Raw genomic sequence first — 22,252 nt, 5'->3', positions numbered from 1 at the left:
CTGAGCATGGAGCCTGATGTGGAGCTCGATTCCACAACCCATGAGATCACGATCTGAGCCAAAACCAACAGCTGGCCGCTCAACTGAATGAGCCACCCAGACACCGTTGGGTTCACCTTATTTGGAACTCTCTGTGTTTTCTGGACTTGGATATTTGTTTCCTTCCCGGAATTAGAAAAGTTTTCTGCCATTATTTCTTTGAGAATTTTTCTAGCCCTTTCTCTTTCTCCTCCTTCTGGGACTCCTATAACGAAAATGTTATTCTGCTTGATACTGTCCTGGAGGTCCCTTAAGGCATCCTGTCTTTTTAAAATTCTTTTTTGCTTTAGTTTTCCTGCTGTGATTGGGTGTTTTCCATTGCTGTGTTTCTGGTTCACTGATTCATGCTTCTGTTCCATCCATTCTATTGTTGAAACCCTATATTGTATTTCTCCATGTAGTTTTAACTTCTGCTTGGTATTTTCTTTCTATTTTCTGTCACTTTGGCTTTTTTTGTTTTGTTTCGTTTTTTTCTTTTTTCTTTTTTTTGTCTGTCACTTTGTTGAAGTTCTTGCTGTGTTCATCCGTTCTTCTCCCAAGATCAGTGAGCATCTTTACGGCCATTACTATGAATTCTTTATTAAGTTTGTTGCTTATCTCAGTTTCATTAAGATCTTTCTCTGAGGATTTTCCTTGTTGTTTGGTTTGGAATAAATTCCTCTCTCTCCTCATTTTGCCTCTCTCTGTTTCTCTCTATATATTAGGTGAAATGGCTACCCCCTCAGTCTTGAACGGGTGGTCTTGTGTAGGAGTTTTCCATGTGATTCAGAAGCACCATCTTTCCTGGCCACTAGAACCAGGTACTCTATGGCTGCATGAGTATGCTGACTCCGATAGGGCCACAGCTGCTGTGCAGGGAGATCGGGGCTCACATCACTTAACCATCCCAGTTGTGCACAGGGTGGGTGGGGTTCAGGGCATTCATCTGCCTTGTTGTAGCTCCAATAATGCACAGGGTGAGTGGAACGAGGGGTGTGTCCCCCAGCCTGCTTATGCGTGGGGAGGGCCGACCATGCCCTCCACATGTTAGCTAGAGGGAGGGCACCAAAAATGGCACCCATTTGTTGCATCACCAGGAAGTTAGGATGAATGGCAAGAATGGCATGCACCAGCACTTCCATCCCTGGATAAAGTCCTCATGGGGTCCTGCCTCCCTGGCAGTCATTTTAAAAGTAGTAAGTGGATCTCCCTTGCTGGTCTAGGTACTTTTCAGTCTGTTCCTCTTGTGTTAGATCTCAGCATGAGTGGGTTTGCATGTGAGCCCCTTTAGAGTCGGGTATATGTTCCTTATAGTTCAATGATTCTCCTGGTCTTCATCCCCATTTATTTTTAAAATAGGCATTTGGCAGGCTCATCTTTCTGGTGCTAGCCCTCAAGGTCAGGGTGCCTGATGTGGGGAACAAGCCCTTCAGTCCTTGAGGGAGAATTCTAAATTTGGGGGATCCCTCCCAATTGTGGGGTCACTGCATCTGGGGTAGGATCCCAGGGAGGACATGTCTCTACCTCTCCTGTCCTTCTCAAAGTGTCTCTGTTGTCTTTTGTTGTGGAAATCCTAGCCATCTAGTTCTCAGGGATTTTTTTGTTTGTTTACAGAGGAAAACTATTACATACATAGCTATGAATTTGTTGTGTTCAAGGAAGGAGTTGTGTTTAGGGTCTTCCTACACCGCCATCTTGAATGACACCACCTTTCCCAGACTAGAATTTATTGTCATGCATGTAACCCATAACAGTCATTCCTTCATAAGGACTGTCCCAAAAAGGGGTGCCTTAAGCCTGGGAGTGGGCTCTAGGAGGATACCTATCCTTTTCTGCAATCCCTTCTCTGAAGAACTCAGAGGGACATTAAGATTAAAACTTCAAGATCTTGCTCTCAAGATTTTATGACCTACCTGTTGAAATAGAATAAATATAGTTGAACCTTTAGTGAGAAAGAAGAATTTCTGGAGCTGTGAGGGACACTCTGAGAAGGAGTAATCATGGTGGGCAAAAGTGGTCAAGGAAAGTTTTGTGAAAAGCTGAGTCTGCCACATTGTGTTAGGTTTGGTATGGAGGCAAAAGAGGGAAACACAGAAGGAGACATTCCTGAGAATAGACAGGGGAGACTGAGCTGGAGGCAACACATGCATAAATTGAGACCATTTCAAAAGAGAGAAGTAAAGAAAGAAATAAAAGACAGAATCCCTGCCCCTATTGTGTTTGCCATCTGGCTAGGATGCTTTCAGCCTAATGAGCAGGTTAAAACCCAGCATGGTTCCACACAGAGAGCAGCCAAAGAAGTACTTTGTAATGATGATCAAAAATATGTATCATATTAATTACCAAAATAAAATGATTGCCCTAAAATTCCTGAATGTAAATCAATATATGCGATGAAAGATTTCTCTTTGCAAAAAATGTCAGTAAAGGAGAATAAGCATACTTTTTTTTTTTTTTGTAACAAGTGTTACTGTGTTTTAAAAAATATGGTAGGAAGATAGTTCTTTAAAAATGCTGTTAAATGCACATAGGAATCAGTTGGAGAAACCACAGGAGTTCAACCTAACTTCACAGGAAGACTTATAGAGCAAAATAGCTTAACTTCACATTTCATGGTAAACGTTTGTTACTATAATGTAAGAGAGATTAAAGGTGAACATGAGGGAAGCAAATACTAACAGCAAAACCCACAAAGTGGTGCAAAATCCTTCAGGTGCAAAATCCTTCAGGTGCAAAATCCTTCACTGTGTAACCAAGCATCCCGTTCAGTAGGGTACAAGCAAAAGACTCTTGTGAGAACTTTCAGCATTACATTTAAGCTTCTCTATTTAAATATAAGCATAACTCACTGCAGTATTTGCTGCATGTATTTTATCAGGCAGGCATTTCTGATTATAGAAGAATACGAACTTATAAAGTTACCTCAGGTGTCAGATAAAACACAGACTATAGCCATGAGCTCTTCACACATTGGAGCCCTTTGGTATTCTAGTCAGATGTTCTCCCACGGCGCAGGGCACTCCAGCAAAGCTCATGTGTGATAAAACAGCAGGGGCCTCTAGAGCATGTTTTTAAAGTTAGCTTTCTCAGAATTCTCATTAGATTCTTGAAATGAACACACACAAACACACACTCATCTCCTTTTTGCTGCCGCTTTAACTTGCCAAAGAGCAGAGGTATATGAACCAACTCTTATTAATATTAACATATACTTTGTTATTTTGTTCCCTGAACACTGTCACTTTGTTATACTAAATTAAAGCCCTGACAGAAACATCCAATTAATCCTCACTAAGAAAATGCACTATGGTGTCATAGTTAATAAGTAGTTCAGTGTAATCACACCTTGATCATTCTTCTGAGCGGTTCAGTCCTTGGCACGGTGTGGTTAGAACCCAAATGTCTAATGTTAGTTCCCTTTGTGATTGCTCACACAGGAGTTAAAATGGATAGTTGCTCTCCCTTCAGATGTACAAATAATCTATTTTCTTTTACTGAAAAGGATAGGCAAGGAAATGCTGAGACAGCAAGAAGAAATTTATGAGTCTTCAACTAAATGTTATCATAAAAAGAATATCTGGGATTCAGTCATAACCACAGGGTATGATGTTGAGCTCAAAGCTCGCTCCCATGCCCCGCTTATCAAACCCCACAGAGCATTTGAACCCCAAGTAGAAGCTCCCCACGATAAAAGGAAGCTTTCTCTGGCCAAGTTAGACTAATTGTGAAAACTCTCTTTGGCCGTGGGCTGCCTGTAGGAGTCTTCACTAAGCTCAGAGGGATCACAGACGAAGATCCTACCTTAATGAGGATCTGAATGGACCCCGTGGCTTTTGCAGATATGAAATACCAGAAGCTTAGGGTGCAGGCAGCGCTGGATTCTTGCCACACGGCACTCTTGAGGTGTGCTTCTTCACCCTGAAGGCCCACCGGAGTAGCCTCCAGATACAAGAAGTGCCCTAGGAAGAAGGACAGCGTTCAGATAGGACAGAAACAACAATGAGGGGATCCTTTTAGCTTTTCCATCTTAGTTAGGGTTTTTAATTATATTTCATAGGATATGAGCTGTCAAAGGCATTTCCATTTGAAACAGAAAGAAAATCAAATAGCCTTGCTTCTAGCTCAATTTCCAACTGTCTGTGCTTTGAGCAGAGTACTTCACAGTATGCAGATCAACTGATGTGACAGGATATTTACGGCACCGAATCAACAAGATAGTTATAGAAATCATTTAATGGACTCCCTATACTTTCCAGTTCTTGTAAAACAATGCAAAGATATTACCTATGAAAAATAAATAAAGGCATTACAACGTACTTCCAAAAATTCAGTCATCTACTGAGTGCACAAATAAAATGCTGAGAATCTTAATATGTAACATGGAAGATAATGAGTTTTATATTTATGTATCCAAATACTCAAAACATTTTATCAATGTACAGCCCAGTGTCTGCATGGAGCTCAGACCTTCATTTCTCTGGTGTGGTCAGTTTGGCTTGGAGGGTTTTGTTGTATCAGAGGCCTGAGGAGTTGCTACACTTAGACACCTTCTTTCCTATTCTGTAGCTTCCAGGAATTCAGGGTCCTTTATTCTGTTAACATCCTTTGTCCTTTGACCATCTACTCACTGCAAAAACGAGGCATTGCCAACACGTCTGACACATGTGACTTTACAGTTATCTGCATGTTACCCTCTACAGCTTCCAAACCTGCTTTCCCTTCATACGTATCATCTCATTTCTCTAATCCCTGCTTGGTACACAGGGAAAACTGGGCTCTCTCCACCTGCAGATGAGAAATTTGAGAATCTGAAAAGCTATATGACATGTTAACGATCCAATGAGTGGCAGAATTCAGGGTTATTAATTATAAACACGGGTCATTTAGGAAAGGTGCCCGAAGGCAGCATACATTATCATCCATCTACAATTACCAGAACAATATTAAAATTTGGTTACTCCCTGTTATGTGTTGAATTATGCCCCTCCCCAAAGATGGTGAAGTCCTATTTCCAGTCCCTGTGTAAGTGACTTTATTTGGAAATAGGGCCTTTGTGGATGACCAAATTAAAATGAAATCATCAGAGTGGGCCCTCATCACATGAAGACTGTGTGGTAATGAAAAGGGTAAATTTGGACACAGAGACAAACGTGCATAGAGGGAAGACAATGTAAAGACAAAGGAGAACACCATCTATAAGCCAAGTAATGTGGGAGACTACCAGAAGCTCGGAGAGAGGCACAGAATAGGTGATTCTCCCTCACAGCCCTGAAAAGGAACCAGTTCCGCTGACACCTTGATTTCTCCCATCTAGCTTCTAGAACTGTGAGATGATGTCTATAGTTGACATTTCCAGTACTTTGTGATGGCAGCCCCAGGAGACAAATATAATCATCAGATATTTGACTCGCTTGCCATGGCCCCACGGTAGTCTCACCAGAGCTCTCCAGTTGCTGTCAGGGAAGACAATGAGATGCTCACTGTAAATAGGAGGAAAGCCTCATAACCTACCATTTTTGTTTCCAAGTGTGTGGTCTTCGGGAGGTCTTAGGCTCTGATGAGAGCCAACTCCCAAAGCCCAATCGAAGTTATCAGCCAGGGAGTTTTGCCAGCCACACCAGCCTTTCTCAAAAGTACAGGAGGTACCACATTCATTTTCATCCGTATCATCTCCACAGTCATCTACAAAATTACAGCTTTGCTCTGGTTTATAACATTTGCCATTCTGACATTCCCAATAGCCAGGAGGGCAGGAACCTAGAAAACAGAAAATAAATGAAGATGAGGAAACACTACTAACACATCACTAAGCTTAAAAGCTAGTAAGAGTAGATTCACTTTAACATATTAAGAAACACGGTGTTCTTAGGAGTATGAGTTATCTGATCCCCATCTTTCTCTCCTGATCCCCTCCAGGGTTCTGGCCAACAGATCACTCACAAGGATTATTCAAAATGAAAAAAAAAAATCAAGTATCATTTTATTGATCTAGGAAAGTACCCCAAGACTCTTCAAATACAGCATTTCCTGTAAGCTAAGTTCAAGAATATAAATTAGATCTGAAAGCCAGTGAGGCTTTCCATTTTTTATACTGAAACAAAATCTTTAGGGTACTAAGAGCTTATGTACTATGGTGTATTTGGAAGTACATTCCATTACCACCCATGCATTTTAATATTTATCAGAAACCAAATATATATATATAGTATTTCCACAGAAGTAGGGGTATGAACATATAAGTAATATTCAACTTTCTAACAGATTTTTCTCCAAAATGCATTTATATCTGTCAATTGTTTAGAATTTTAGAAACAATTTCCCTACAAAGAAATGTCAACAATAAAGTTTTATTTTTCGCTGACCCCCACCCCCCCCCAGAAAGCTTAAAATAAGAGCAGTGTTTTTGAAGACCTGAGTTTGAATGCTGGTATTGATCCTTCTCAGCTATGAGACTTAGATCATCCTACCCTTGACGAGTTTAGTTTATCTAAAAAGAGAAAAAAAAAATAGTACAACCTACAGAAGTTAAGCTAATTAAAGAGACTATTGTTGATATCCCCAGTGCCTAGAGCCGAGCCTGGCCATTAGTAAATGATCAGGAAATATTAGTCAAATACATGAATGAGTGAAATACAGTGCTCTGGAAATGACAAAGCAGTTCAATATGCACATTTAAGGTATTATTATTATCCTGCTCCAATATTACAATAGGGTGTAACACCAGGGTAATAATATTTTAGTAGAAAAATTCATTCAAAGATCCACCTTAGGATATCCACTCCCCAGTTGCTCTGTGACACGACAGTACCAGAAATTCTCTTCCTTCCTGTCTTCCCCATCTGGTACATATGGAAACTGATGATGCCTCCCTATTTTATTTCTACGTGGTAGCTTCCAAGGCCTGGGGTTGTCTGGTAGCTGAGGACTAGTGTGGATTAGAGCTGGGGGTGATTCAGGGATTCACTAGAAGGTGTTCTGGGAGCTGAAAACTGCTGATAAAATCTCATAAAGAAGCTTTCATGTCCTGGATCAGTCCTACATTTTAGAAAATAGATGGCTAAGAGGGAGGAAGTGGGAGGAAATGGATGGGATGCCATGTAGAAACCACTGGGGAGAAGAGTAGTGTTCTGAAGGCTTCTAGCCATTTTGCGTGCTAAGCTGTTTCTGGACTGTTTGTTCAAAATTGCCTAATTAAATGCCCTTTACACTTGCAAAGCCTTTGAAAATAAGTTTCAACCATGCATTCTGCCTCTAACAAAACTTTCTTGTCTGGGTTAATTGCTAACATTTTCCTTTCTTGCAGCGTGGGATTAAACTATTTTTATTTAGCTGTCCAGTTCAGTTTTAGCAGATTCGGGGTAACACAAAAGGCCTTTAATGTTTCAATCACAGAGCTTGACTCAGAATCATAACATTAAAGCATTTCTGAGCTACATAGAAATGGGGAGCACATACATTAACCTTCATTTATAGATGAAAAATAAACGAGGATTATAGATGTTAAATGACTTGGTGATTTTTCAAGAGCAGAGATATAATTTGGACCTAGGTCTATTGTCTTCTGAACTATTTTTTAAATCTATTGACTTGAAAAGAAGAGCAATGATCCAGGTCAACTACCACAAGACCAGACCACCAATGAACTAAAATGGTAGTGTTGACTACCAGATGCATTATTTCTCAGGGGGCTGTTGAGAACCTGCGAAATTACTAGATCCCATTTAATTTTACACAAGTTGGCATTTGTATTGATTCTGTCAATTCCAATTTGTTTGGGGAGTAAAAACAAAACTGGTTCTTAAGATGCTTTTCTCCAAAGAGACTGAATCAAGCTAAAATTTAATTCTTCTAAAACAAACAAGAAAGTAGTTTGAACATGTTTCTAAATGGAAACACATCACAGATAATATATTGGCAGATATTACACAACTGACATTGCAAATATTTTAGAATAATAATTTTTAAATTTCTAAAACATAAATAGCTACACAATTTTAAAAACACAATAATTTAAATAGTACATAAGATTATTTTGAACAGAAAGCCCTTCACACTAATAAAGACAATTTCACTGCTATCATGTGTCCTACCCATAAAACACTTTTTTGGTAAATATCAAGGAAAATCATCAACTAATGTTATTTACCTATTTCCAAATTATTTTCCATGTCTGTTGTTTTGTCCAAAGAAATCAGCTACTAAGAGGGAGGGTATATATCTTTAAGCGATTCAGATATTAAAGCTTTTATGGAATTATGTAACTTTGATTTTTAATAAAAATATATTATTCAAATTAGGCAGAGACCTTCTTAGTGGGCAGTTTATTTTTACAAAAAAGAACAAATTATGAAAGTAAAAAAACTCCAATGTAAATAAGTCTTAGAGACATCTGAAGCTTAACTTGCTGAAATGCAAACTCTGATTCTTTGCCTCCAAACTTTTCCAGTGAACAGTCTTCCTCAACTGTGTTTATGGCAACTCTATAACTCCAGTTACTTGGAGGAAAAACAAATCTTGTCTATGTAGTAGGGTCTGACTCCACTTTTTGGTGTTTGAGCTGATTGCTGACAGTGCTTCCTTTGTGTCCAACATCTGGAAACCTAGTAAGCTAGCCCAGGTGCTCCCGTTAGTGGCAGGAGTTTCGAACCAAGCATGCCCTTATCTGTGCACAGAAATTCTCACCCCAGTCCCACCCTCCAACCACCAGAAAACTCTAAATCAGTTTCCTTTCCTTGCTCTCTAAAACTACTTTTGGACATGCCTTGGAGCTACCCTGATGTCCGAGAAGGCCTCATTATGTGAGTAATAGATATTTTCAACCCTTTTAGTGTACAATCAGTACTGTCAGTCTTAACATCCAAACCAAATTTTGGCCCAAGGTGGGCCAATCCTCAGTTACAAGGTGGGCCTCCATTCAAAATTTGGTTTGGATGTTATATATAAAAACACATATATGTGTCTGTGTTCGTGTGTGTGTGTATAAAACTTTTTATTCCATAACATATACAGTTTTTCACTGTTACTATTTTGGCCTAAGTGACTATCATTTTGTGTGATTTTATTACAATACTTTCCTTTCTGATCTCTGTGCCTTACCCTTGACCCTTATGGTCCATTAAACAAAATAGAACCATGTGACATTTTAACATAATTGAATGTCACTCCTCTATCCCAAACTCTATTTAAATACTATTCCCCATTAAAAGGAGCCAGGACCCCTTGAGAAAATAGTCTGGAGCTAAGAACAAAAAAAATTCAAGATGAACCTAGATTTTTTTTTGTACCAGAAAATAATAAAGTACTCAAAAATTTATTGCATTATGATGAAAGGCTCAAGGAGGCAGTTATTAGAGAAACTTACTGGCCAAATCAGAGACAATTTGAATATCAAGGTAAGTAATAAGAAGACGTTTGCTCTCAGATATACACGGTAAGAAAGAGTAATAAAGTATGGAATTATCCGTCAGCAATAAACAACTAGAAACTTGGGCAAAGTATATATAACAAGTGTTTTAAACACTGAACATCAGGAAATATAAGCTTGGGATCCCTTAAAGAAATGAAAAAAGGCACACCCTATGATCACCCCTAGATTTCTGCATGGAGGCACTTCTGGACTATAACTCCAATAGGGTCAGCCCAGCAAAAAATGGGGTTACACATAGTTGAGGAAACACTCTGGGACAGCTAGAATTTTCAATGCTGGGTGGTGGAGGAAAGGGTGCTATACAGAGAAGGAGATCCAGAGATATGCTTAAGTCTTTGTCTGAATTCTAGTTTTTATATTTGTAGGATAAAATCCAGAAAGAGAAACTGAGAACAATTTCTAAGAGAATAACTAGGAGCTATATGCTGAAAAATTACCAGAGGTCACACAGGGCCACATATCTTTGAGTTTCTATCAGCCAGAATGTAGAGTCCTTGGTGAATACGTAAGGCATTCAGTAGGAATTCCAGAAGGGTACACTTTAGTATGGGGGAAAGTAACTCTAGAAGGAAGTAGACTCTAGACCATGGATTGGATTGGCAACCTATAATCTTAAGACCATATCTGGCCTACCATCTGTTTAAGTAAATAATGTTCTATTGGGACTTAGCCATGCCCACTTGTTTACACATTATCTATGGTTACTTTCACACTAAAATGGCAGTTAAGTAGTTGCAATCAAGACCATATGGCCTGCAAAGCTGAACATAGTCACTCTCTGAACATATTCTTTTAACCTCAACTTATTTTTACACTAGATTACTTTAAAAACTAGTTTCCTGAGTTAAAAAAAAAAATACAGAGGAAATTTGCAAAGAGGAAAGTGATAAAGAAATACAAACTTCCAGCTATAAAATAAATAAGTCACAGGGATAAAAAGTACAGCATAGGGAATATAATCAGTAATAGGGTAATAACTTTATATGATGACAGATGGTAACTATAGTTATTGTGATGAGCATTTTGTAATGTGTCTAATTGTTAAATCACTGTTGTCACCTGAAAATAATATAGTATTGTATGTTTAACTATACTTCAAAAATATTAATATCAAAGAAATTGCTGACTTCTGTCTTTAAAAAAACTTAAACCTCAAAGGACCAAACGGAACTGTTAGCAACTTAAGTGCCTCTAGAACAAAGTTCAATGCTTTTTAAGGAAATATACCAAGTTTCAACACTTAGCAACACAAATTCACAATTCCATCATCAAATTAAAAATTACTACTTTGTGGGCGCCTAGGTGGCTCAGTCGGTTCAGCGTCTGCCTTCGGCTCAGGTCATGATCCCAGGATCCTGGGATCGAGCCCCACATCAGGCTCAGTGGTGAGTTTTTTTCTCCCTCTCCCTCCCCCTCTGTGATCTTACTCTCTCTCAAATAAATAAATAAAATCTTAAAAAAAATACTGGTATGTGAAGCAGGAAAATGTGATCAATAACCAGAGGAAAATAGCCAATAAAAGCAAATATAGATACAAAAGAGATGATGGAATTATCAGGCAAAGAAAGTAAAGCATAAATGTGCTCAACGCATTCATCTTACAATAATAAAAAATCTACAGAAAGTTCTTTGTAATACAAATAAGTTTAGCAAGATTATATGTCATCAATACACAAAAATCAATTACATTTCTGTATGCTAGAAATAAATAACTAGAATCTAAAATTTGGAACAAGTCCTTTCAAAGAGCATTTCAAAACACAAAACTCTAGGGATAAATTTAACAAAATGATATCTGGCCTTTATACTGAGAACTACAAAATACTGATAGGAAAGAGACCCTATATAAATGGAGATATATATCAGGCTTATGGATCATAAATCTTAATATTGTTAAGAACTCAATTCTCTTCAAATTTTTCTATGATTCCAATATAATCCCAGTCAAAATTTCAGTAGGACTTTTGTAAAAATTAACAAAGTGAATCTAAAATGTATATGAAAATGCAAAGCACCTAGATTAGCAAAAACTGTCAGATATACAACATCTGATTTCAAAAAATTGTACAAAGCTATAGTAATTAACACTGTGTGGCACTGACTTACATATAGACAGAATGATCAGTGGATCAGGATATATCATTCAGAAATTGATTCAGAAACATATGATCAATGGGTTTTCAAGAAAAGGTAACAAATTAATACACAGCATTTTCACCAAAACTGAATGAACTGAAACTAAATATAAGGAGAAACCAACAAATACCAGCTGGGGGATACTCTACAAAATAAAAGGTCTTTACTTTTCAAAGATATCAGTGTCAAAGAAGACAAAGGCTGAGTAATTCCTGTACATTAAAGAAATATAAAGATACTTAAAAACTAAATGCAGAGTATGATCCTTGATTAGAACCTGAACCAGACAAAAAACAAAAATTACATAAAAGGACATTTTGGGGACAATTGATAAACTCTGTATGAGGCCTATAAATTGAATAATAATACTGTATCAGTGTTAATTGATTATACATGTAAGTGAACATCCTCTATTTTAGGAAACAGACAATGCATTATTTAGAAGTAAAAGGGCGAGACAGTATTTGAAACTTGCTCTGAAATGACTTGAAAGTAAGATTTATATAAAACAAATGGGTAAATTGATAATAATCTGCAAATGTGGATGAAGTATAAATTCTGTAGTGTTATTGCAATATTTCTGTGAATTGGAAACTATCACAAATTTTTTAAAAATATACAATTTTAAAAGTTAAAAAAATAAAATCCTCCAATGGCATCCCCTCTCACTCAGAATTAAAAGCCAACATCCTTAAAATGGCCCACAGGTACTTTACAATCTTGACCCCATTTTCTCTGTCTTACCATTGCCCTCTAATCAGAGACTACTGGGCACACTGTAGTTGGATAAAGTTGAGTTTATTACTTGTTGCAGTGATGGAGAACAAATACTGTGGGGAACCATGGGATAGTTCAGTGAGGGTAGGGGAAATGACTTAATAGGATTAGGGCTTTGGGTAAGTTATTTTGGGGAGGGTCAAAGAAAGTGGAATTTTGATCCAGATTGAGTGCTATCAGGAAGCGGAGATAATTATGTGATTGGCTATCTTTAAAGAATTTTTTTTTAAGATTTTATTTATTTATTTGAGAGAGAGAATGAGATAGAGAGAGAGAGCATGAGAGGGGGGAGGGTCAGAGGGCGAAGCAGACTCCCTGCTGAGCAGGGAGCCTGATGCGGGACTTGATCCCGGGACTCCAGGATCATGACCTGAGCCAAAGGCAGTCGCTTAACCAACTGAGCCACCCAGGCGCCCTGGCTATCTTAATGATTCTTACCTAACAAAGGGAAGACTAGACTAGGCTAAAGTTATAATAGGTTGGAAGCACTTCTATAAATCAAGATATGGGGATGTTTGGTTATTTTTTTGGCCAAGACAATGGTCATGTTTTGTCTGTGTTCACTCATGCTTACAAAGTGATCTTGTTTTTATCTTGATCCATGGTTCCAGAGTGGCTTTGCCTGATGTTGACACTCCTTGAAATTGTTTATGTTCAACAGGAGAACCACCAGCTCATAGCAACACCAAGGCCTAAATGATACAGTACCAGGCCAGGTCCCAGATGCCAAGGGCTACTTTTCTTTTTCTTACTTTGCAATTCTATATATGTGGCAAGAGAGTTCAGTGGAGCAGCCAAACCTTCTAAGGGATATAAGGATAGAAAATAAAACCCTTATGGTTCTTCTTGGCTTTTTGCAGTAGGTACAAAACAAACAAACAAACAACAACAACAAAAAAAAACAAGACCAGCTGCTTTGGGAGATCCTGACACATTTGAAAGTCCTTCATATTTGTTATTTTTTAAGCCTCTTGATCCTTCCCCTTAGTAATTTGCAGCAAAGACTTGAAAATGTGAAGATCCTGTGTTATCTACTTTACTGTTAGCACAAAAGGAGGTAACACGTGGAAAGAAATCCCATAAAATAGATGACAGTAGCCTTATGGAATGGACAAAGAAAACAGGTAGAGGAATTGGGATTTGTGTTAAGAAAACAAGGAAAACCTGGAAGGGAGTCTAGGTAGAACAGAAGCTCTTAAGCTTTGAGGAGGAAGGCCCACCACAGTTCCAAGTGGCTTAATACTGCAGTGTGGCCGAGGCTCTTGTTCAAAAACCAGCGTTTTCTGTACTTATATGCTTCTTGGGCCCTGGGCTCAGCCCTCGACTGAGAACAAACTGCAGATTGGCTCAAATACTGTTCCGGTAGCTTCCATCTTCTTCATTCCAAATAGTTGCAATTCAAATGTTCAAAGAACACTTCCTACAGCCTTGATCAGCATGACAAAATTTACACTAGATTGCCACTCATGTTCATTCAAAAAGATATTTCCAGAAAGAATGGTTTATTCCTGTTTTTTAATTACCCAGTTTTAATACTTAACCATTAAGAAATGCTATGCTCACATTGCATGCTAACATTCAACTAGTTCTAATCCTGTGCAGGAAAAGCACTCAAACAAGAAATCTAAAGGTACTTTTTAAAAATGAATATTCCGGGCGCCTGGGTGGCTCAGTTGGTTAAGCAACTGCCTTTGGCTTGGGTCAGGATCTTGCAGTCCTGGGAACGTGTCCCGTGTTGGGCTCTCTGCTCAGCGGGGAGTCTGCTTCTCCGTCCGCTCCTCCTCCCTCTCATGCTGTCTCTCATTCTCTCTCTCTCAAATAAATAAAATCTTAAAAAAGTAAAAATAAAAAATAAAAAAATGAATATTCCTTCATGATTCTGACTTGGAGGAAATTGCTGACATCTTGGTGGTGAACAATTTGTATACCTTGAGTTTCTAGTGCATCATATTTAAAAAGGTATGGTAATGAGCTTGATCATTTAAAATCATCATTTTCTGAAGTTTCAAATTCAGCTATCAGGGATAACATGAAGACAGTCCAGTGAATTATTTCTGCTGTCAGAAAATGTAAAATATATTAATATTTTATTGTTTTTCAGTGTACTTGATAGAGGCTTTGAGGATTTAAGGAGAATTGGCTCTAAGACATCACAAATAAAGCACTACCATGAGACAGAGAGCTAGGGCTAGAAGTATGATCTAGGCATAAATCTCAAAATCAAAATCACTTCAGGAAAATTGTATCTTGTACTTTCATGCAGTCAAATTTGTCAATCTTTCCTTTTATGGCTTTTGACAATCCAATATTAAATAAAATTCTTCCATATTTTTTCTAGTACTGTATGATTGCTGAACAATTTCATTTTTTTCTTTTTAAAATATTTAAATATTTTAAACCTTTGAAATTTACTTTAGCATATAGAATAAAAGATAATATTTTTCAAGTGGAAAGAGGAATACATACACATGCACAACAAAACACACATGCTGGGGGGTGTGTGTGTGTGTTTTAAGATTTGTTTATTCATTTTGGAGGGAGAGAGAGAGAGCATGAGCCACTGGGGCAGAGGGAGAGGAAGAGAAAAACTCAAGCATATTTTGCAGTGAGCACAAATACCATTGCAGGCTCGATCCCAAGACCCTGAGATCATGACCCGAGCTGAAACCAAGAGTCAGATGCTTAACAGCCTGTTGCCATCCAGGTGCCCCCATGCTGGTGTGTTTAATGAATGTCTCTGGAAAGATACATAAGAAATTAGCAGTTCCTCTGGAAATAGAACATAAAGACAGAAGTCAGAGGAAAATATTTTTTTAATCTAGCCCATTTTTCATACTATGTGTATTTAAATAAATTTTCGCTTTATTTAAAAATAACATGCCAGGGCGTCTAGGATAAAGAAAAGATTCAAGTAGTACAGTTATAGTTGGGGAATCCAAAACAGGCTAAAGCTCCTCTGATGAGTATTAACCTGGACTGAGGGACAAGAATGTTGAGTTTTCTGGAAACCATGGTTTACGGTAAATGGAAGACTGAACACTCTCTACACTCCAGATGGCTGAGGAGGAAATGCTGAAATTAAGGAAGAACCAAATTACAGTTTAGAAAAGTAAATATAAGGAATGAAATGCTCTATGAAATATCTAAGATCCAGACTACATTTATAGTGGAGTATGAACTACATAAGATAGAACAAATAGGGAAGGTAGGTAGTGGTAAAAGAATTCAGAAGAAATCCTGTAGTCATCCTTGATCCCTGCTTCTCCTTCATTGCCCATATTCAACCAACCACTAACACTGTCCCATTTTACTTTCTAAATATTTCTTGAATCACCCACTTCTCAAGGGACATTCATGTCTCTCCTTGACTAATGAAACAGCTTCCGAACTGATGGCTCTGCATCCATGTTAGTCTCCTAAAATTCATATTGTACACTGTAAACAGAGTAATGTTTTCAAAAGGCAAACTGGATCACTCTTCTGCTTGTACATCATTAAATGGCTTCCTATCAGAGTTAAGGTAAAGACCAAATTTGTTAATGGACTAATGGACATAGATTCAACTCTACTCACCTTTCCAGCCTCATCTCATGGTCCCCCTCAACTCCCCACCACAAAAACCTACTAGCCTTCTTGCAGCCCCTCCAACCACAGATACTTTACATATGCTGGGCCACCTGCCTCTAGAAATCTCTCTTCGAAAATCTTGCACATTTCAGCTCAATATCCATTTTCTGCAAAAAAGTTTTGATTGGTCAAGATCATCCATTACAGCCTCTTGCCATACAAGGCAGCTCTTCTTCACAGAACTTTAATAACATTCATTGTACTTGTCTACGTGGTTATGTCATAATGACCTTTTCCACTGCTAGACTATAGTGCCCATGGGGGATAGAAACTACCTTGTACTCAGAAAACGCTCACTGTGCATTTTTCTGGATGAACAAAGGAATGAACAAATGAATGAATGAACTGAAGAGAGCAAGGAGGAGGGCACATAGCTATGAGCAAGTGACAGCCTTCCAGGATATGGCTTACTGGAAGATGAGTTGGCATTCTGGTTTTTAGACAAAAATGACAGGATAGAGCTATGTTTGGATTGCTGAACTATGAGATGCCAAGACTGAGGATATTAGAGAAAGAGAGTCAATCACCTCTGACCTATTTACTGTGATGAAAATGACAAACATTCCTGAGTTTCTTTCTTCTTTTTTGATAGTAACAGTAGCTATTCAATTTGTTCAAAATATACATTTCTGACACTTTCATCAAAGATTTCCCTATTATTTCTATAGACAGAATTCTACAGTCACAATTACAATTTAATGCTATCTTTGTATAATTTGATCTATAACAAAGCAATTTCCATTTGTAAACCTTGCCAACCTGGTGAAAACAAATTCTATGTAATGAAACTAAGACAATTATCTAATTCAAAGGAGAAAATAAAAGAAAACAAGTCATCAAAGCTAAATTCTGTTAATAGGAAGCAAAACAAACCCAAAGTATTTGTATGCCTAAACACCATTCCAGTTATGCTTCAAATTAACTGGGATAAATTAGGTTTGAATTTGTTTCAATATACATATTTTTTACTTTGTATACATCATTCATAATGAATGGAGTACAAAAGTCTTTTGAAACAGAATTAGCATATGGGCTCTCTTTCCTTAAAACATGTATCATCAAACTAGGGTAAAATTGTTCTCTGGTATTTGTGTGTGTGTGTGTGTGTGCATGTGCTAGCATGCATGTATGTCCATACACACACACATTACGTATGTGTGTGTTGCATAATTCACATGTTACATATAAATGTGTATATTCGTGCATGCATGTGTGAGAGTATTACATATATGAATTTGCATATGTATAAAAGGTGTAGTTAAAAATGACTGCAGAGCAATGTATAAATGGGTGATAAAATTAGTCATGATGGTAACTACTAGTTACTCATTACCTCCTACATGCTGCGCTCTGTGCTGGGTACTTGATGAATATTATCTCTAATCCTCATAACAACATTATAAGAAATGTTAGTTACCTCTATTTTCGTCCTTTTTAAAGTTTTTATTTAAATTCCGCTTAGTTAACATACAGTATAATATTAGTTTCAGGAGTAGAATTCAGTGATTCATCAGTCGCATATAACATAGGGCTCACCAGGACAAGTGCCCTCCTTAATGCCCATCACCCATTCAGTGCATCGCCCCCTCCATGCCTCTGGTAACCAGCAGTTTGTTCTCTATAGTGAAGTCTGTTTCTTGGTTTGTGTCTCTCTCTCTTTTTCCCCCCTTGCTTGTTTCTTAAATTCCACATATGAGTGATATCATATTGTATTTGTCTTTCTCTGACGTATTTTACTTAGCAAAAAACTTTCCAGCTTCACGCATGTCATTGTAAATGTAAGATTTCATTATTTCTGACAGCTGAGTAATGTTCCATTGTACATATATACCACTTCTTTATCTATTTTTCAGTTGATGGACACTTGAGCTGTTTCCACAATTTTAATTATCTCTATTTTCAAACGTAGCATTTAATAATAAGAAAGACTGCAATTTCCAAAGTTATTACATCTAGTATGTATCTGACTTAAAGTTTCCTAACACAGGAGTAAAGAACCTAAATAAAGTGAAGTATAACACCATGTGAGGTAGGCCAAAGGAATCACAAGTTCAAGACCTTCTGGTGGGAAAGATCTTAGAGTTATGGAGGGTCATCATGAAGCCCATGTGACTAGATCCTAAAGAGCATGGTTCTAAGTTAGGGGAGGAGAGACGGGGGTGCCAGTAGGCAGTCTCCATGGCCATTGTGAAGACTTTGGCTTTACTCTGAGATGGGGAGTTACTGGCAGTTTTTGCCTAGAATCATGGGATAATTAAGAACATAAAAAAATCACCACATTGAGGTCAATTCACAGAACTTCAGTGATTCAAAGTCTGGTCTTAATCATTTCTTTTGGGGCGCCTGGGTGGCTCAGTCAGTTAAGCAGCTGCCTTCGGCTCAGGTCATGATCCCAGCGTCCTGAGACTGAGCCCCGCATCGGGTTCCCTGCTCAGCGGGGAGCCTGCTTCTCCCTCTCTCTCTGCCTGCCTGCCACTCCCCCTGCTTGTGCTCTCTCTCTATCTCTCTCTCTGTGTCAAATAAACAAATAAAAAGTCTTTAAAAAAAAATCTCTTAATCAGTTCTTTTAACCTTTCTGTATAAAACTGTTTCCATTACTGTAACAGTAATTACAACTGACCTCACTTACAAGGCTGTTTTGAAATATAAATAAATAATTATAAGATTTTGGGGAAAAAAACAGATCACAACTTAAATAACTATATCAAAACAAATTTAGGTAAACATATGCTTTGGTTAAAAAAATGAAAACATTCATTAGTAGTCATCATTTTCATTACCATAGCTAAACTTAATTGAATGGCAACCAATACCAGATATATATGTTACTTCTAATTCTCACAATATTGAAAAATAAATATTATCTTGATTTTACACCAAAATTCATTAATTTGTGAACATTCATATATTTGGCATGTAGCAGAGCTAGGATTTAGACCCAAAAGAAACTAACACTGAAATTGTGTTCTTTGTCCTTATAGTCCATTGTCTAAAATCCTAGGCCAAAGAGAAAAACCAAGAAATAACAAGAAGCAAATGGCTACATCTCTGTCCTAATGGAGTTTAAAAATAACACCCATGTATGCAGTTATACTAAAGATTCACTAATCACACAGTTCAATGTATGGTGAGAGAACTGAATGACATTGTGAATGCCATGAAAGATCTCTGACACCAGGGGACATGGGGTGACTGGGGTCACACCAACTGGATACTAAGGAACCGGATACTAAGCTGCCTTAAAAAGAAGAGTAGAATTCATGGAAGAAATACAGAGAATAGAAAATGCCTTTCCAACATTTGAAAAGAGACATATTAATAAAAACAGGCATGAGTCACAGCATGCTTGTGGATAAGAATAAAATCAATCTTACTTGAGATGAAAATGAATACTTTTATAGCACTTGATAATTTACAAACACTTTCATATGTGTGGGCATGTGTAGAAATAAACTTACACGGACCTGCATGTACATACACGTGTATGATCGTATTTGTTCTGCATCAAATTGTAAGAGCAATCATGGAGAGAATAAACCAGTCACTACTGGAGACAGAACTCAATCCATGTCCTCTCACTCCAAAATTCATGCATGGAATTAGTGGAGATATAATCATGAGGGATTTTTAGCTGTCTGCTTCATGGTCAAAGCATTTCCTCATCCCCATTTCAACTGGGATTTACTCTTAATTCCTGAGTGCATTACTATGAGCCATTCACAAGCCAGACCCAGTCCATCTTTCATTCACACCAGATATCTGTCTATTCCTCTAAACACACATGGACTTCTATGTACCTGAGTCCTTGACCATGTTCTTCTTAGTTTGGGGTATCTCTATCTCTATTAAAAGGCTACTACTCCATTAGATCCAACTAATAGAACTTTACCAGATACCTTACTCTTTAGGGAAAAAAAAAAAAAGATAAACTGAGAAAGGTAGTCTGAATAATGTCCCTGCTCAAATCTCTGCAAATACGTTGCTTCACATGACGGGGGTGGGGGTAGAGATGTGATTTTGGCAGTTTGATTAAAGGTAAGGACCTTGAAATGGGAATATTATCCTGAATTCTCCTAGTAAACCTCATCTAATCTCATAAATCCTAAAAACTCCAAGAGCAAGGATAGAACAAAGTATGAAAACTGAGAGCCACTAGCCAAGGAATGTGAGTGGCCTCAGAGAGCTGGATACAACCCCTAGCAAGGAAATGGGGAGCTGAGCCCTACAACCACGAGGAACTAAATTTTGCCAACAGCCTGAATGAGCAAAGAAATAGAGTCTTTCCTAGAGCCTCTAGAAAGAAATGAATGCATCCTTCAGATGGTGTGATTTTCACTCAATGAGACCTGAGTCCCACTTCTGACATACGGAGCTGTGAGATAATAAATTTGTGTTCTTTAAAGCCACTAGAGTTTTAGTATTTGGTCATGGCAACCGCATAAAACTAATACAGTGGGGCATGCATGTTGTAACTAGGCAAATCTGAGTGTGAATCCCACTTCTCTTTACATGATTTGGTAAGTCATGCTTTCATTAAATTATATCATTTGCAAAAGGAAGATAATCTTCCACAAAAAAAATGCATCTTAACTTCCAAACAGTGTCCTGGTATACCATACATTTATCAACAAATAATGGCTCTCATTATTCCTATTACTAATATAATGGCTATTGGTATTACTATTTTAATTATTATTTATTTCTTTGGGGGGATCTTCATAACACTTATGTTTATCACAGTACTACGGCACATAGTATGATTTAAAAAAAATAACTGTTCATTACAAGGATGTCTCTCCTATTAAACTGTAAGCTTCTTACAAAAAAAAGGAAGAAGACTATGGCTTTCATCTTTGCATCATTAGAGCCTCAATTATAATTTTATATATAGTATCCATTCAATAAATGTATGCTGAATTGAAACAAAGTGGCATACCAATCTGAGAAGTTTGAATTTTATCCTTCAGCATCGGAAAAATTCAGAAATTGGAAATATTCAGCAGGGGGGTGATGTGGTCAGAATATTGTTCTAGAAAATTTAATCTAGAAAATTAAATTGAAAAATGAATTAAAATTGGGAATGACTAGAGGCAGGAAGACTAGTTAGGTCTCAATTAGTTTCTTTCATTTGAGATTTGACACATTAGAAAACTGGCAGAGATTGAAGTCGCTTACTTAAGGCTATATTTTTAACTCTGAGGAGAAAAAGAGCTAAAACTCATTAAAAAGATCAAGTCCAATATTTGTTCCACTGTGCAGCATTGCTACTTGTGGTTTAGAGTGTGGTGGTGAAGTTAATGCAGAAACCTAAGACGCAATATCACCTGCTAGACAGTATATCCACTTTCTAAAGTATAATGGAAAATTAACTAGGGACAGCCTCCCCTGGTCCAGCTTAATTTCCAAAAAAGCCCTGATTCAGAGGGTTGAAGCTAGACATAAAATCATGCGAAGCTATTCCTGTGATTCTATGCCAATAGTAATTTTTGGTTACATTAGGTCTCGTAAGACTCAATAAAATTAAGTATCATGAAGAACCAAGCATGAGAATAATTACTGGAGGTAGTAGCTGTGGATAGGGATCATTCAACCTAACAGAATTCTTTGAATCAAAGAGACACACCTCTCAGGAGCCAACACCAATCCACTCTCTCAGTGCATCTGATTGGCACAAACAGACCATGGGGATCTGCACCAGGACATAGCAAGAATTCACCACTCACTATCTATACCCCAGTGTAGACAGTCAATGAATGAGTCATCTAAATATTCTAATTATAATAAGGTGAACTGTTGAGTGGCCTTATGATTATTTTTTTAAAACAACTAACCAGGATGTTAGTTGTTCAAATAAACTGGACTATATGCTTCAAATGCACTAAAGCAGGATATAAAATAAAAATACCTTCTTTAAAAATGAAGATTTAATTTAAATTCAGTTATAATAAATGATACATTCTTTTAAGACATGTATCTTGAACTAGGGGATAATTCTTATAGGACCTGGCATGGAGACATGTGATATGCAAGATCTGATTGCTGCCTTCTGTGAGCTTAAAATCTTCCCAGTAAAATAAGACATTCATATGTGAAACATACACAATAAAGACTGGTTTGCAATTCTCTAACACCATACACAAAGATAAACTCAAAATGGATGAGAGACCTCAATGTGAGACAGGAATCCATCAAAATCCTAGAGGAGAACATAGGCAGTAACCTCTTTGACATCGCCCACAGCAACTTCTTTCAAGATACATCTCCAAA

At 37.5% G+C, this 22,252-nt stretch overlaps 1 protein-coding gene across 1 annotated transcript in view; it reads right to left on the bottom strand.

Annotated features, from left to right (window-relative positions):
- Positions 1-22,252, bottom strand: part of MALRD1 (MAM and LDL receptor class A domain containing 1) — a 259,630-nt gene that overhangs the window by 167,224 nt on the left and 70,154 nt on the right. The window contains exons 7-8 of the mRNA XM_081818907.1: positions 5,530-5,775; positions 3,820-3,977 (exon numbers count right to left, since the gene is read on the bottom strand). Of these exons, the coding sequence (XP_081675033.1) occupies positions 3,820-3,977; positions 5,530-5,775 (404 nt within the window). The remainder of the gene's footprint in view (positions 1-3,819; positions 3,978-5,529; positions 5,776-22,252) is intronic.

Source organism: Leptonychotes weddellii, chromosome 5 (genome assembly GCF_054177405.1).
Source record: "Leptonychotes weddellii isolate Sample4059 chromosome 5, ASM5417740v2, whole genome shotgun sequence".
NCBI lineage: Eukaryota > Metazoa > Chordata > Mammalia > Carnivora > Phocidae > Leptonychotes > Leptonychotes weddellii.
Note: the sequence above shows the minus strand (reverse complement) of the source record. Positions and strands in the feature narration are given on the sequence as shown.